The sequence below is a fragment of the Aegilops tauschii genome, chromosome 1 (assembly GCF_002575655.3).
Source record: "Aegilops tauschii subsp. strangulata cultivar AL8/78 chromosome 1, Aet v6.0, whole genome shotgun sequence".
In the NCBI taxonomy this organism is placed as follows: Eukaryota; Viridiplantae; Streptophyta; class Magnoliopsida; order Poales; family Poaceae; genus Aegilops; species Aegilops tauschii.
The window spans coordinates 166,381,210-166,399,381 of record NC_053035.3 but is presented as its reverse complement, the minus strand read 5'-3'; the positions used below and the strand labels follow the sequence as shown (position 1 = coordinate 166,399,381).

Below are 18,172 nucleotides of genomic sequence, written 5' to 3'. Positions count from 1 at the left end.
CCATTCTTCTTGAAGTTCCCTTTCTTGCCCTTGGCCTTTTTCTTGAAACTAGTGTTCTTGTTTAACCATCAACACTTGATTCTATTTCTTGATTTCTACCTTCGCCGATTTCAGCATCGCGAAGAGCTTGGGAATCGTTTTCGTTATCCCTTGCATATTATAGTTCATCACAAAGTTTCAGTAACTTGGTGATAGTGACTTGAGAACTCTATCAATCACTATCTTATCTGGAAGATTAACTCCCACTTGCTTCAAGCGATTGTAGTACCTAGACATTCTGAGCACATGCTCACTATTTAAGCTATTCTCCTCCATCTTGTAGGCAAAGTACTTGTCAGAGGTCTCATACCTCTTAACACGGGCATGAGTCTGAAATATTATTTTCAGATCTTGGAACATCTTATATGCTCCATGGCGTTCAAAACATTTTTTATGTCCCGGTTCTAAGCCGTAAAGCATGGTGCACTAAACTATCAAGTAGTCATCGTACCGAGCTTGTCAAACGTACATAACGTCTGCATCGGCTCCTGCAACACGTCTGTCACCTAGCGGTGCATCAAGGACATAATTCTTCTGTGCGGCAATGAGGATAATCCTCAGAACACAGACCCAGTCCACATCATTGCTACTATCATCTTTCAACATAGTTTTCTCTAGGAACATATCAAAAACATAGGGGAGCTATAATGCGAGCTATTGATCTACAACATAATTTGCAAAAACTATCAGGACTAAGTTCATGATAAATTAAGTTCAATTAATCATATTACTTAAGAACTCCCACTTAGATAGACATCCCTCGAGTCATCTAAATGATCACGTGATCCATATCAACTAAACCATGTCCGATCATCACGTGAGATGGAGTAGGTCTTCAATAGTGAACATCTCTATGTTGATCATATCTACTATATGATTCACGTTTGACCTTTTGGTCTCCAGTGTTCCAAGGCCATGTCTGTACATGCTAGGCTCGTCAAGTTTAACCCGAGTATTCCGCACATGGAAAATTGTCTTGCACCCGTTTTATGTGAACGTAGAGCTTATCACACCCAATAATCACGTGGTGTCTCGGCATGACGAACTATCGCAACGGTGCATACTCGGGGAGAACACTTATACCTTGAAATTTTAGTGAGGGATCACCTTATAATGCTACCTCCGTACTAAGCAAAATAAGATGCATAAAGCATAAACATCACATGCAATCAAAATATGTGACATGATATGGCCATAATCATCTTGTGCCTTTGATCTCCATCTCCAAAGCACCGTCATGATCTCCATCGTCACCGGCTTGACACCTTGATCTCCATCGTAGCGTCGTTGTCGTCTTACCAACTATTGCTTCTACAACTATCGCTAACGCATAGTGATAAAGTAAAGCAATTACATGGCGATTGCATTTCATACAATAAAGCGACAACCATGAGGCTCCTGCCAGTTGCCCATAACTTCTACAAAACATGATCATCTCATACAACAACGTATATCACATCATGTCTTGACCATATCACATCACAACATGCCCTGCAAAAAAAAGTTAGACGTCTCTCTACTTTGTTGTTGCAAGTTTTACGTGGCTGCTATGGGCTTCTAGTAAGAATCGTTCTTACCTACGCATCAAAACCACAACGATGTTTTGTCAAGTGTGTTGTTTTAACCTTCAATAAGGACCGGCCGTAGTCAAATCGATTCAACTAAAGTTGGAGAAACAGACACCCGCCAGCCACCTTTATGCAAAACAAGTTGCATGTCTGTCGGTGGAACCGGTCTCATGAACGTGGTCATGTAAGGTTGGTCTGGGCCGCTTCATCCATCAATACCGTCGAATCAAAATAAGACGTTGGTGGTAAGCAGTATGACTATCATCGCCTACAACTCTTTGTGTTCTACTCTTGCATATCATCTACGCATAGAACTGACTCTGATACCACTGTTGGGGAACGTAGCATGCAATTTCCAAAAAAATTACGCTCATGCAATATCTATCTAGGAGATGCATACCAACGAGAGGGGGAGAGTGTGTCCACGTACCCTCGTAGACCGAAAGCGGAAGCGTTTGACAATGCGGTTGATATAGTCGAACTTCTCGTTTCGGCCGATCAAGCACCGAACGTACGACACCTCCGAATTCTGCACACGTTCAGCTTGATGACGTCCCTCGAACTCTTGATCTAATAAAGTGTCGAGGGAGAGTTCCGTCAGCATGACGGCGTGTGACGGTGATGGTGAAGTGATCCGCGCAGGGCTTCGCCTAAGCACTACATGGAGGGGGGCGCCGCACACGGCTAACAATGTTTGTTGTGTGTTCTAGCGGTGCCCCCCACATATATATAGGTTGGAGGGGAGGAGAGGCAGCCAAGGGGGCACCCCAAGTAGGAGGAATCCTACTTGGGGTCCTCCCAATTCGGCCTCCCCCCTTTCCTATTCCTATTCAGAGTAGGAAGGGAAGAGGAGGAAGAGGGAATCCTATTCCCTCCCGTTTTCCTTTCCTTCTTCCCCTTTCGTTCTCCAACTTCGCCAGCCCATATGGGGGGCGCACCAGCCCCTCAGTGGCTGGTGTGTTTCCCCTCATGGCCCATTAGGCCCATATAGCTTGCCGGGGGTTGCCCAAAACCACTTCCGGTGACCCGATACGTATCCGGTACCCCCAGAACACATCCGGTGTCCGAATACTATCGTCCTATATATGAATCTTTACCTCTCGGCCATTTCTAAACTCCTCGTCATGTCTGTGATCTCATCCAGGGCTCCAAACAGCACTCGGTCACCAAATCACATAAGTCATATAATACAAAATCATCAACGAACGTTAAGCGTGCGGACCCTGCGGGTTCGAGAACTATGTAGACATGACCGAGACACCTCTCCGGTCAATAACCAATAGCGGAACCTAGATGCTCATATTGGTTCCTGGATATTCTACTAAGATCTTTATCGGTCAAACCGTAATGACAACATACATTATTCCCTTTTTCATTGGTATGTTACTTGCCTGAGATTCGATCGTCGGTATCTTCATACCTAGTTCAATCTCGTTACCGGCAAGTCTCTTTACTCGTTCCATAATGCATCATCCCGCAATTAACTCATTAGTCACATTGCTTGCAAGGCTTATCATGATGTGCATTACTGAGAGGGCCCAAAGATACCTCTCCGATACTTGGAGTGACAAATCCTAATCTCGATCTACGCCAACCCAACAAACACCTTCGGAGATACATGTAGAGAATCTTTATAATCACAAAGTTACGTTGTGACGTTTCATAGCACACAAGGTATTCCTCTGGTATCCGGGAGTTGCATAATTTCATAGTCAAAGGTATATGTATAAGTCATGAAGAAAGCAATAGCAATAAAATTGAACGATCATAATGCTAAGGTAACGGATGGGTCTTGTCCATCACATCATTCTCCTAATGATGTGATCCCGTTTATCAAATGACAACACATGTCTATGGTTAGGAAACTTAACCATCTTTGATTGACGAGCTAGTCTAGTAGAGGCTTACTAGGGACACGGTGTTTTGTCTTTGTATCCACACATGTATCAAGTTTCCAGTTAATACAATTCTAGCATGAATAATAAACATTTATCATGATACAAGGAAATATGAAGTAACAACTTTATTATTGCCTCTAGGGAATATTTCCTTCACACCATTCATCAGGACCTTCGTGCTCGTAGTTGAAAACAGCACGGCCAACCAATCCAAGAACCGGTTCCCAAAACCGTATTGGCGCGAAACCTCGAACAGGAAGGGCCATAAGATGGTGTCAAAGGCCTTTGCCAGGTCGAGCTTGAGCAACTACCTCGGTGCATGGAGCTGGTGCAGGAGGTGCATGGACTGTCGGACGAGGACGAAGTTATCATGCAGGGATCGGCCGGAGATGAAGGCATTTTGGTTTGCGCTCACGAGGCTGCCGAGCTTGGGCCCAAGACGCAGAGAGAGCACCTTTGCGAAGACCTTGGTGACAAGATGGATCAGGCTAATGGGCGCAATAGTCGCCGATCCCTTGTGCATCCGGTCGCTGGGGCAGAAGTTTGAGCAGTGCCTGGTTGAGGCGATGAAAGCCTCTTCCCCTTAATGCAAAGAGCTGCTGGAAAACAGCAATGAAGTCCTGCTTGACGGTGCCCCAACAAGCGCGAAGGAATTCCGTGGTGAACCCGTAGGGTCCGGGCGCTTGGTGTGCTGGAAGTTGTTTGATTGCCTGCCAAATTTCGTCCTCCTCAAAGGCCGCCTCAAGCTCCACGAGGTCCTCAGCCAGTGTGATGAGCTGCGAGAGGTTGAAGGTGCACTCGCGATCAGTCGTCGTGCCAATGAGCCTGTCGAAGTGCATGAACGCCGCCTTGGCCACCTCTGCCTGATCAGAGATTGTGTGTCCATCGATGACGAGGCTATGGATGCAGTTCTTCTGACGCCGGTATGAGCATTGCCGGTGGAAGAACGATGTGTTGGCGTCACCATATTTTAGCGACGCAATGAGTGCGCGTTGGCGAGCGATGGTGCGGTCCAAGGAGGCGAATCCGAGGTAGGATAGCTTTAGCGTCTTGTGCAGCCACACCTCATGCGTGGTGAGTGTCTGGTCCTCCCGGGCCTTCTCAAACTTGAGGATCAATTCTAGAGCGGTCGCTAGCTTGTGCGGTACGCAGCCAACCGATTTGGTGCTCCAGCTGGTGAGTGCCCGGGCAGTAGCCTTCATCCGCAGCACCAAGCACCGCACTACTTTAGGATGCTGCTAACGTGACACTACGATCAGAGACCCTTCGAGAAATTGTGTGTGATGCAATAATCGCAAACAATGGTGTATGAAAACCGTCAGAAATGTATAAAACGTTTGCGATGACGGATGCATCTAACACGGTTCAGGTTTTAGTTGCGTGTGCGATGAAGGGCATACTGTTCAGTTCAATTAACTGTTTGCGATGAGGAGGAACAAAAGAAATGGGCAGCCAGATGAAGGCGTGTGCGATACACAGCATACGGTTCACTCGGATGAACTGTTTGTGATTAGGCAACACAAAAGAAACGGTCAGCCAGATCAAGGTGTGTGCGATATACGGCATGCGGTTCACTCGGATGAACTGTTTGCGTTGAGACATGAGAACATAAACGGTTCAACTTAACAAGATGTGTGTGATACGCGGCAAACAGGTCTGTAATCAGAAATGTGTGTGAAGACCGATAATAACACAGACGGTTACTGCTAATAAGACGTGCATATTGTGCGATGGGATTGCATACAGAACAACAATATATATATATAGGACAAATGTTTCCTACAATCAGTGGTAGTTACCACCACTTGCGTTTTCTATGTTGTATGTAGTATCTATCGAAACCGAGAGTATGTACGTGTAGTATGTAGTATATAACAATGATTAGCTAGTATATATACTAAGTTTTAGGAAGTATGTACCATTTTTTGAGTATGCTCTTTTTATGTACAAATATGTACGTATTTCACAAATATAACAAAAACTATGGGCTCATATGCAATTTTTTAATGTAACTTGCTTTGAAATATCTTAGATATAGTATATGAACATATTTAAAATAATAGAATAGTATATATATATAGTACCACATGGTAGTATATGAGACATGTGGGGTAACTACCACCGGGTGGTAGGATGGATTTTCCCTATATATATATATATATATATATATGTAGACACACACTTATAAGGACATGCTTGCATAACCAAATTAAACATCCACTTACATAGGTGGCTACTACTACTAAAACCATGGCATTTGCACACACCAAAGTAAACTATTACATGCATAATTACATAGGTGGCTATTACACACATGACATTTCCACACACCAATAAAGTAAACTATATATTACATGCATGATTAAGTAGCATAAACGATCATCTGATCATCATCTACTTCTTGTGACGGTTGCTCTGCTTGTGGCTCGATCCGGGCTTGTCGATTTGGGTAACGAGGCACTTCCTCATGTCAACGATCCGCCTGTGCATCTAGTAGCATGTGTGCACGCTCTTGGCCGCAAACCTGAGGTGAGGTTCATCCAGTTGCCGCATCCAGGCCATGTGCCAGGATAGGGGACTTGTTCTCTGGGCATCCTGCTACATCTTTTCGTAGTAGGGGTCGATGATGGCCGAGGCGAGTTCGACCAGGGAGTCCTTCTTCATGCTGCCCCAGACCCTGTAGTGGTCACGGATTTCAACAAGGTTCTGGCAGGCCAAGCCCGTAACACTGAGCGCTTTTACATCATGCATGGTTTCCACCGTGGCGAACTTGTAGTCGGTGCTGTTGACAAACCAATTGAAACGTTCGCAAGGCTCTATGGCCATGCAGTAGTGGTAGATGAGGACATGATGGCGCACGCACAACTGGGCGACGGCAACCTTCTGATCTATGCCGGGACGACCGGCGGTGTACTGGAGGTCGATGCCGACCACCTTGTACTTGTCTCGAGCAAGCAACTGCTCAATGTTGTTGATGTAGTCATCCACCACGGCCGGGTCGATGGTGTACACCACCGAGAGATCCGTCTCCCTCGCGTGGGTCTCCACTCTATGCTCGCCGAACTCCATTGGAGCGCCGCTGGACATCCCCTCTCTATGTGTCGTTGTAGGTGTGCTTGTTGTGTTGTGGGGCGCGTCGAAAGGTTGAAGAGACTAAGGTTATAATGGCCGCGGGAATTAAAGGGGAAGTCGGACAGCCAGGAATATCGGCAGACCCTGATGGCAGTTCTAATTTGCAGCGCATAACTCCATCGTGCCACACATAACTGCATCGCGTGGCAACGCGCGCGGCGCAACTGCATGCATATGGGGCCTCCGACGTGATCGTGCGCACGCCCAACCGCTGGCAGAGCGCGCGCGGAGTGACGCGAGCAGAGCGCTCCGCGGTCGCCTCAATGGCGAGCAACCATATATATATATATATGCATATAGCAGTTGAACGCGCAAGGAAAAGTTGTCCACAAGCCGAGCGCGCCGACAGACGCGAGCAGAGCGCGCCAACGGACGCGAGCAGAGCACGCCAACGGACGCGACAGAGCGCGCCGCGGCGCCTAACAGCGAGCACAGCGCGCTGGGGCGCCTAACAGTGAGCAGAGCTTGCTGAGGGAAGCGAGCAGAGGCCGGCACAGTGATACGTGGCAAATAAGATGAAATGTGCGAGCGATGTCGGAGACATCAAGCACGAATCAGATTAGATTTGCGTGTGCGATACGTGGCATACAGTTGATCCATCCGAGCTGTTTGTAATGGAATAAGCCGTGTGTGTTGCGGGCAAACGCTGGCTGGTATATAACCTTAAATTTAACCAAAAAAGTGTTAATGCATGTTACAAAAATTGTATAGCTGGAAACTATGTTCAAATACGACTCCAACGATATAATCTTTGGCGACATGCATTCGTATTTTATTTGTTCAATCCTACTTATAAACCAGGATGGGGGTATAGTTGGTAATTAAATCGCAAACATTTTTTTATTAGCCGTATGTGTACGTGTCCTTTCGTCCTCCTCTCGCATGTCTTGTCACCCCGCTGCCGCAGACGGCTTACAGCGCAAGCTTGCGCTGCGCGCGGGGGCATTCTTTTGGCCAAACGGTGGCGCCAATGAATCGTCGGTGAGCCCGTTCCCGCGCAACCTCGCAGGTTCCCATGCAAGCTTCCCGCCTGACTCGGAGAAATCCCCCAAAATCCCAATGCTTACCGGCCTGCTATAAAATGTTGGAAATATTAGCACTTTCTCGATTAATCTAATCCACGAGTAGACAGTAAACATGGCAAATACGGTATGCATATCATCTCGATACCTAAGCATGTGAGCACGTACAGTACATAGAACCGAACCATCTGTGAACATCATATATACAGCTAGCACATGAACAAGCAAATAGGGGATGAACGAGTTATACCCTCCGGTTGGACAGGCTAACGCGGCGGCGGTAGCAGCAGCCTCGGCATCGGCCAAGACCTTTTTCTTGGTGACTTCGTCATCAACCATGGAGTCAATGTAGAGGAAGTAGTGGAAGCAGAGGCGGATGAAGACGGATCAGGAGCAGTCGCGTCGAGACGCTCCCCAAAAACCTTATTGTCGTTCTCCCGGGCAGGATCTCAACCGACAGGGTTTCGGAGGCACCTGCTCTCCCGACCAATCGTGCACAGTAGATGACGACTAGGGTTGTACGGGAGGGAGTGAGTGAACTGAGTTAGGGTTCACTCCACTGGAGAGCGCCTTCTTATATAGGTCGTCGAGTAGATGGGCATGGGCATAGGCCCATGACCGAGTCCGCGAATAGCCAACGGTCCAACGTCTCGGACAGTGGCACTTCCGTAAGCGGCTCGTTAATTAATTCGAGATTAATTAACCATTCTTGACTGACAAAAATAAGCTTCGGCTTGGCTCATTCCCGCAACCCGCGACGCACGTGCGTCGTGATGAGGCGAGGCGTGGCGAGGTGAGGCGGGCGGAGGAGGAGGAGGAGCACACGTGTATAGCTCCTACTCCCAAGCTCCCAATAGCAAGTGATGGAGCAGCCCTTATAAAGAGGTCTCACTCTTCTTACTGTAGCAGTATGGTACTAAACTTCCCACACTTCCCACCACTTGCCGTACACATGCATGGGCCTTAGAGATTAACCTGGGATTATTGTCGTATATGGGCATAAGCCCATCCATAATCCAACAATCTCCCACCAGATCTCGAGGCACATAAGTTTGTCGACTGTTCCAAACAATGTTTGATATACTAGAATTTTCAGTGGAGACTGTTAAGTTGAACTTCCACCTAGAGCAATGGGATTAGACTTCTTCACAACTGAACAATGGACTATGCCTTGAATTGTCAGTTTGGCGTGTAGAAGTTTTGCCCATTGTCAGCTGATACGTGGCTGCCGAAGGCTAAACCCCATGGGTGGAGCTTATTAGTCATACTCCGTACCTTCTCATGAGCTTCCTAGAGATCACCCAATCTCATAGACTGTGACCAGCAGTCGGGCTCACATGGGTGTGTTCCTCCAAAGAATGCTCTGTAGGTTAGCATCATGCTTACATAAGCTTTGGAACACATTAAGACGAAAGTCAGCCTGCCTTACAGAATTGAGAGTATTACTACATCTCCAACGGAGTGGGTTAATTAAGGATACTCTCATCAGTTGACCGCTGGATTGTTTTCCCAAGTCCTAATTCACGGGATCTCCGATCACATAGGTTGGGTTACTCCCATGGCAACTTACGTGGGTCTCATACCCATCTCCCTCGATGCATTTTCTATCACAATCCGTGATAGCCCTTTCGTAAAAGGGTCTGCCTGATTCTTAGGCGCGTGGATATAATCCAACGCTATTACTCCAGAGTTTCTTGATTTTGTGGCAGATTTTAATCTTCTTCCTGTGTGCTTTGTGGATTTCAAGTTGTCCTTTGAACTCTTAGCCTTGGCATCACTGTTTGATTGTCACCGTTCATAAGGACAGCCAGGACTGGTTTATCAACCACGGGTAAATCCATCAAAAGCTCTCGAAGCCATTCTGCTTCGACGCATGATGTGTCTAGTGCTGTGAGTTCTGCTTCTGTAGTCGATCTCGTTAAGATCGTCTGCTTGCAAGACTTCCAGGAAACAGCACCACCACCAAGTGTGAAGACATATCCACTTGTGGCTTTCATCTCATCAACATCAGATATCCAATTAGAATCACTATGCCCCTCAAGTACCGTCGGGTAACCAGAATAGTGAATTCCATAGTTCACGGTACCTTGCAAATAGCGCATCACTAGCTCAACAGCATGCCAGTGCACATCTCCCGGATTGGAAACAAACCGGCTCAGTTTGCACACAGTAAATGAGATGCCAGGACGAGTAACACAGGCTAGGTACATCATTGAACCAACCACTTGAGAATATCTCAATTGATCTACAGCCGTGCCTTCGAACTTTTGAATCCGCACGCTAGGATCATATGGTGTTGCACAGGTTTGCAGTCCGAATATCCAAAACGGCTCAAAATCTTCTCAACATAGTGGGATTGCAAAAGTGTAATTCCACCCTCAATGTCTCTCAGTAGCTTGATGTTCAAGATAACATCAGCCACGCCTAGGTCTTTCATCTCAAAGTTATGAGATAAAAAGGCCTTGACCTCCTCAATGACCTTGAGGTGGGTCCCAAATATCAGTATGTCATCGACATACTGACACAGTATAACTACTTCGCCCCCACCATAGCGATAGTATACACATTTGTCAGCTTCGTTAACAACAAAGCCACCAGATGTCAAAGTTGTATTAAACTTCTCATGCCATTGCTTAGGTGCTTGTTTCAGGCCATACAAAGATTTCACTAGCTTACACACCTTTCTTTCCTGACCATTTACTACAAAGCCATCCGGCTGTTGCATGTAAATTTCCTCGTCTAGCTCTCCGTTAAGGAAAGCCGTCTTAACGTCCATCTGATGAACGAGAAGACCTTGCGAGGCAGCCAAAGGGAGTAGCACTCGAATGGTTGTCAGTCTAGCCACAGGTGAGTAAGTATCAAAGAAATCCTCTTCTTCTTTCTGGGTATAACCCTTGGCCACAAGCCTAGCCTTGTACTTCTCAACAGTACCATCGGGCCTAAGCTTCCTCTTGAACACCCACTTACATCCTAATGGTTGGCAACCATAAGGACGATCAGTGATCTCCAATGTCTCGTTAGCCATGATGAATCCATCTCGCAACGGACTGCATCCTTCGATTAGTCAGCATCCGGAGATGCATAAGCTTCTGAAATGGAACTGGGAGTGTCATCATCCACGAGGTACACGAGGAAATCATCACCAAAAGACTTTGCAATCCTTCGTCTCTTGCTCCTAACAGGAGCTTCCTCGTCATCCTCCGTGGAACTTTCATCACTTTTGTGTTCATAGTATTCCATCGGAATGGGAGGTTCAGGAGTCTCATCAGATTCCAGTCTAGAAGTGCTTTGCATATCTCTCATGGGGAAAATATCCTCAAAGAATGTAGCATCCTTAGACTCTATAATTGTACCGACCTTCTGGTCAGGTACCTCAGATTTCACTACTAGAAATCTATAGCCAACGCTATTCTTAGCATAGCCCAAATTAATGCAGTCCACGGTCTTCGGACCAAGCTTACGCTTTTTGGGGATCGATACATTGACTTTTTCCAAACAGCCCCAAGTGCGCAAGTAAGAGAGTGTAGTTCTTTTCTTTTCCCATTGCTCATAGGGAGTAGTCTCATTCTTTTGCGGGAACTTTATTCAGGACATGACATGATGTCAATATAGCCTCCCCCCACCATGCCTTGGATAAACCCGATGTATCTAACATGGCTTTAGCCAAATCAGTTAGAGTACGGTTTTTCCATTCGGCAACCCCATTTGACTGGGGTGAATAGGGAGGCGTCCTCTCATGAATAATACCATGTTCCGCACAGAATAAATCAAACTCACTAGAAAAGTACTCTCCACCACGATCAGACCGAACTCGTTTTATTTCCTTCTCAAGTTGGTTCTCAACTTCAGCCTTATAGATTTTAAAGTAGTGTAGCGCCTCATCCTTTGTATTTAAGAAATACACATAGCAGAATCTAGTTGAATCATCAATCAAAGTCATGAAGTATTTCTTTCCACCTTTAGTCAACACACCATTCATCTCACAGAGATCTGAATGTATGAGCTCTAGTGGTGCCAGGTGTCTCTCCTTCGCAGGCTTGTGAGGCTTACGAGGTTGCTTTGCTTGCACAAACGCATGGCAGTTAGAGCCTTTGGCTAAAGTGAAACTCGGGATTAGATTCATCTTAGCTAGCCGCGTCATACAACCGAAATTTATGTGACAAAGACGTGAATGCCAAACCTCACATTCGTTCACATTGGAATGAATTTGGTTCACGACTTTATTAAAGAAATCCTCCAGGGAAAGGCGGAACAAACCACCACAATCATATACTTTTCCAAGAAATAGTCCATAACGAGATACTACTACTTTGTTAGACTCAAATACTAACTTAAACCCTTCTTTACATAGAAGGAAGCCACTAACGAGATTCTTCTTGATGGCAGGGACATGTTGCACGTTCTTCAGTTGCACGATCTTTCCGAAGTAAACTTCAGATCTACCGTTCCAACACCATGAACAGAAGCATGCGAGCCGTTCCCCATTAGGACGGAACAATCTCATGTGACCTGGTAAGAAGAAAACAAAGACACATAAGCACACACATGAATATTGGCCCCAGTGTCAACCCACCAATCGGTGGACTGACAAACTGAAAGTACGGTAAACACATTACCATACCCAGATGCCCATCATTGTTGCTCAAAGTGACATTGACAGACTTGGTGTCCTGTCCTGAATTCTTATACTTGTTTGGGCACTTGTTGGCCCAATGTTCAACCGAACCACAAGTAAAGCAGCCCTCACCGTTCTTGTTCTTCTTGAAGGTCTTCTTACCCTTCTTCTTAAAGGTAGTATTCTGCTGGACAGAGTTCTTTCCCTTGAACTTGTGGGAGTTCTTCTGCACCATATTGGCGCTAGAAGAACCCTCTGCCCCTTTCACGTGTGAGTCCTTTGCTCTCGAGTTTTGCTCAACACTTAGATGAACAATGACATCCTCAACAGATAATTCACATCTCAAGTGCTTGAGAGAAGTAGCAAAGTTCCTCCATCCAAGAGGGAGTTTTGCAATAATGCAACTCGCGACAAACTTGTCCGGTAACTCACACTTCAGGAGCTCCAGCTCCTTAGCGATGCATTGTCTCTCATGGGCCTGGTCCGATACAGAACGGTTATCAACCATTTTGTAATCATGGAACTGCTCCATAGCATACAACTCGCTTCCAGCATCGGTTGCACCGAATTTAGCTTCGAGCGCATCCCACAAATTCTTGGCAATGCGCACATCGAGATATGCGTCCACAAGCTTGTCTCCGATCATAGTAAGAATGGCTCCCAGAAAGATGGTGGTTGTCTCCCTAAACGCATTCTCCTGTTTAGGAGCAATCATTACCGTGGGAGACACAACACCAACCCAGAACACGTTCATTGCTGTGAGCCACAAGGTGGACCTCGTCTGCCAACACTTAAAATGCGTTCTAGTAAACTTTTCCAGTTTCAGAGTAGCGGCGAAGCCATGAGTCGAAAAGTGCCTAAAATAAGGTTTGTTGGAAATATTAGCACTTTCCCGATTAATCAAATCCACGAGTAGACACTAAACATGGAAAATACGGTATGCATCTCATACTGATACCTAAGCATGTGAGCATGTACAGTACATAGAACCGAACCATCTATGAACAGCATATATACGGCTAGCACATGAACAAGCAAATAGGGGATGAATGAGTTATACGCTCCAGTTGGACAGGCCAATGCGGCGGCGGTAGCAGCAGCCTCGGCATCAGCCAAGGCCTTCTTCTTGGCGACTTAATCGTCAGCCATGGAGTCGATGTAGAGGAAGTTGTGGAAGCAGAGGCGGACGAAGACGGATCGAGAGCAGTTGCGTCGAGACGCTCCCCAAAAACCTTATTGCCGTTCTCCCGGGCAGGATGTCGAACGACAGGGTTCCGGAGGCACCTGCTCTCCCGACCAACCGTGCACGCGGTCGTCGGGATGGGATCGCCGGAGACAGGACAGTGAGAGGAACAGTAGATGACGGCTAGGGTTGTACGAGAGGGAGTGAGTGAACTGAGTTAGGGTTCAGTCCACTGGTCAGCACCTTCTTATATAGGCTGTCGAGTAGATGGGCCTAGGCTTAGGCCCATGACCGCGAACAGCCCACAGTCCAACATCTCGGACAGTGGCACTTCCGTAAGCGACTCGTTAATTAATTCGAGATTAATTAACCATTCTTGACCGGCAAAAATAAGCTTCAGCCCGGCTCGTTCCCGCAACCCGCGGAGCGCGCGTGCGTCGTGACGAGGCGAGGCGAGGCGGGCGGCGGAGGAGGAGGAGCGCGTGTGTACAGCTCCTACTCCCAAGCTCCCAATAGCAAGTGATGGAGCAGCCCTTATAAAGAGGTCTCACTCTTCTTACTGTAGCAGTATGGTACTAAACTTCCCACACTTCCCACCACTTGCCATACACATGCATGGGCCTTAGAGATTAACCTGGGATTATTGTCTTATATGGGCCTAAGCCCATCCATAATCCAACATAAAAACCCTCACGGCCGGCGACTCCTGTTTCGCATTTCCCCTCTCTCCCTGTAGCTTATCTCGTCTGCTTCTCCCACAATCGCCAATGGCACCGGTATGTCATCGTCGCTCAGCCACTCCGCTGTCATCAGAGGAGAAGCTCCAGCTGGGAGGCTACACCGCGGCAGCGGCGCAGCCCCGGCGTAGTGTAGTGCGCATGGCGTCCCTGTTGGGTGTGCACGGAACACCCACCACACGCTCCGCCGCCGCTGCCCGTCGGCAGCTGTTGCCGGCCGCCATTGCCGCCACACCACCGTCGAAAGCCAGGGCCATCTCCCGCTCTGCCACTGTGCCCTGAAGGCGGGAGGTGGCCGTCATGGCCGCCACCCCACTGCCTGCCACCGTGGCCGTCACCCGCTCCGCCACCGCGGCCCGAAGGCGGGAGGTGGTGGTCGTGGCCGCCACCCCATCGTCGGTCGCCATGGCCGCCATCCCACCATCAACCGTCGGGATTATCACCAGCTCCGCCGCCGCGGCGCGAAGGCGGGAGGCGGAGGTGGAGGCCCGCATGTGAGTCAGCGACCTTGCGCGCTACATCGAGTTCCTGCGGGAGGAGTAGGAGCGCCTCGTCGAGCATGCAAACAGCCTTACCGCAGCCGTGGCCGCAGCACACACCGACGTGGAGGCGAGGAATCAAGAGATCTATGAGCGGTCCGGCCGCTTCGAGAGGGATCGTCTGGAGCGGCAGTGGGCGTTCAAGCTGGCGAGCGTCGCTGAACGTGCAGCAGCGGCATGCACCGTATTGCATTTGTCCACCTTGTCGGTAGGCTCCCCCTCCTCCTCCTCTGCCTCTTACTAAGCACGCTCGGCAGAGGAGAGGCTGCCGGAAGTAGCACAAAGCCCCTCCGTGGTAGTAGTAGTATTTAGGGGCTATTTTGTTCAGTTCATCTGACTATAGATGTGTGGTCGAACTGTACAACGTCCTTAAAATTAGCTAGTTGAACTAGCTATTTCAGTACGTGGTTGGCAACAATTGGGGAGAAGTTTGGTCGGTTCAGCTGTCGAGTTGAATTGTTTGTATAAATTAAGAACGATTGCTTAATCTATGAATGAAATCTATGCTTGATTACTAGATTTTAGTTGCAAAAATTAGATAGTGCTAGTGATTTCTAGCTGCATATTTTGACAAATCGCAGTGTTACAAGGATTGACAAATGGCAACGTTACTAGATCAACAAATGTAAATCTTTCCAGTTTGACAAATGGCAACATACCCAATATGACAGATGCAAATCTTACCAAATTGTTTGTACGTGGTTGCACATGGTCATCCAAAATAACCGTTTGCGTTGAAGGGATGCGCAAATCCTGCGCTATGGATTTTCCCTCGACTTAAGGGGGAAGACCATAGCTCTCACTTTGCATACGGGTGTTCTATCTAAAACATTTGCGATCAAGAGCTGCAGAAATCCTGCTCGGCACATTTTCCCTTGGCTTCCTGGGGAAGCTGTCGGTTTGCATACGGGTGTTCTAACTAAAACGTTTGCGATGAATTTCAGACGAGATTTGGATTTACTAGAATTTAAAACCAAGTATCTCAACGTTTTGCCGGCAATCAACAGTGCCCTGCTGTTTGAAATTGATTCCCATTTCTTGCATGGGACCTAAGCATGCCCCGAAGGACACAGATTTGATTTTTCAACCAATTTATATGCACTGGAACTTGTGCATGGAGTTCAAATTTGAATTATGCACATGAAATGCCTAGAAAACCCAGTTAATGTATAAAAATGTCCAAACGAACCCCCCAAAAAATCCAAAATTAAACACAACACTCCTGTTGTTCTATGTTGACACTCGAAAAAATTTGAAAGCAATAAGAGGCAACGGATATCGTTTCGTCCCCAAAGGAGGCACGTTCTCTACCGAAACGATCACGCTTGTTGTGAGAAGCTAAGGTTTGTGAGAAGCTTATACCCAAACCTGCCCCAAATGGGACAAATTTTTTATCACGGCATGTTGATGCCGCTCCATGATAGCATGCCAGGTTTCATGAATTTCAGACGAGTTTTGGATTTACTAGAATTTAAAAGCCATGTATCTCAATGTTTGCAGCCGAGTGACAGTGGCAGGGTGTTTGAAATTGATTCCCATTTCTTGCATGGGACCTAAGTATGCAACCAAGGACGCATATTTGATTTTTCAACCAGTTTATATGCACTTGAGAATGCGCATGTAGTTAATATTTGAATTATGCGCATAAAATGCCTGGGAGACCCAGTTAATGCATAAAAATATCCAAACGAACCCCGGAAAATTCCAAAACTGAACACAACACTCCTGTTGTTCTATGTTGACACTCGAAATTTTTTAAGGCAATAAGAGGCAACGGATATCGTTTCGTCCCCAAAGGTGGCACGTTCCCTACCGAAACCATCACGCTTGTTGTGAGAAGCTTATACCCAAACCTGCCCCAAATGGGACAAATTTTTTACCACGGCATGTTGATGCCGCTCCATGATAGCATGCCAAGTTTCATGAATTTCAGACGAGTTTTGGATTTACTAGAATTTAGAAGCCATGTATCTCAATGTTTGCGGCCGAGTGACGGTGGCAGGGTGTTTGAAATTCATTCTCATTTCTTGCATGGTACCTAAGCATGCAATCAAGGACACATATTTGATTTTTTGACCAGTTTATATGTACTGGAGCTTGTGCATGTAGTTCAAATTTGAATTATGCGCATAAAATGCCTGGGAAACCCAGTTAACATATAAAAATGTCCAAACGAACCCCAAAAATTCCAAAATTGAACACAACACTCCTGTTGTTCTATGTTGACACTTGAAATTTTTTAAAGCAATAACAGGCAACGGATATCGTTTCGTCCCCAAAGGTGGCACGTTCCCTACCGAAACATCACGCTTGTTGTGAGAAGCTAAGGTTTGTGAGAAGCTTATACCCAATCCTGCCCCAAATGGGACAAAAAATTTACCACGACATGTTGATGCCGCTCCATGCGAGCATGCCAAGTTTCATGAATTTCAGATGAGTTTTGGATTTACTAGAATTTAAAAACCAGGTATCTCAATGTTAGCGGCGGAGTGACGGTGGCAGGGTGTTTGAAATTCATTCCCGTTTCTTGCATGGGACCTAAGCATGCAACCAAGGACACATATTTGATTTTCAACCAATTTATATGCACTGGAGCATGTGCATGTAGTTCAAATTTGAATTATGCGCATAAAATGCCTGGGAAACCTAGTCAATGTATAAAAATGTCCAAACGAACCCCGAAAAATTCCAAAATTGAACACAACACTCTTGTTGTTCTATGTTGACACTCGAATTTTTTTGAAAGCAATAAGAAGCAACGGATATCGTTTTGTCCCCAAAGGTGGCACATTCCCTATCGAAACCATCACGCTTGTTGTGAGAAGCTCTGGTTTGTGAGAAGCATATACCCAAACCTGCCCCAAATGTGACAAAAAATTTACCACGACATGTTCATGCCGCTCCATGAGAGCATGCCAAGTTTCATGAATTTCATACGAGTTTTGGATTTACTAGAATTTAAAAACCAGGTATGTCAATGTTTGCGGGCGAGTGACGGTGGCAGGGTGTTTGATATTCATTCCCATTTCTTGCATGGGACCTAAGCATGCACCCAAGGACAAAGATTTGAGTTTTCAACCAATTTATATGCACTGGAGTATGTGCATACAGTTCAAATTTGAATTATGCACCTGAAATGCCTACAAAACCAAGTTAATTTATAAAAACGTCCAAACGAACCCTGAATAATTCCAATTTTTTGACGACACACCTATAGTTGCATGTTCACTGCAGATAAAAGTTCTAGCAATTCAAACACCATCCTTTGCAGCTGTGATCCCATTACGTAATTCAAATCAAGACGAAAATTCAAGTAGATTGCACACAGTTTATTATCACCAACCGTGTGAGATGCAGCACAAAATATCTCGGAGCACTGTCGACGTATAGTATGCCTATGGCTTACGCGAGAAGGTGCGTCGGCTATAGTCCACAGCCG

General features: G+C 46.6%; 1 protein-coding gene across 1 annotated transcript; it reads right to left on the bottom strand.

Moving 5' to 3' along the window:
- Positions 1-3,993: 3,993 nt before the first annotated feature.
- LOC141027912 (uncharacterized) lies at positions 3,994-4,707 on the bottom strand. Its single transcript, XM_073505520.1, has one exon. It carries the CDS (start codon positions 4,705-4,707, stop codon positions 3,994-3,996), a length of 714 nt encoding a protein of 237 aa, XP_073361621.1.
- Positions 4,708-18,172: the final 13,465 nt, after the last annotated feature.

What these genes read in the sequence shown, in the direction of transcription:
- LOC141027912 (XM_073505520.1), bottom strand. Translation starts at nt 4,707, where the DNA reads ATGAAGGCTACTGCCCGGGCACTCACCAGCTGGAGCACCAAATCGGTT.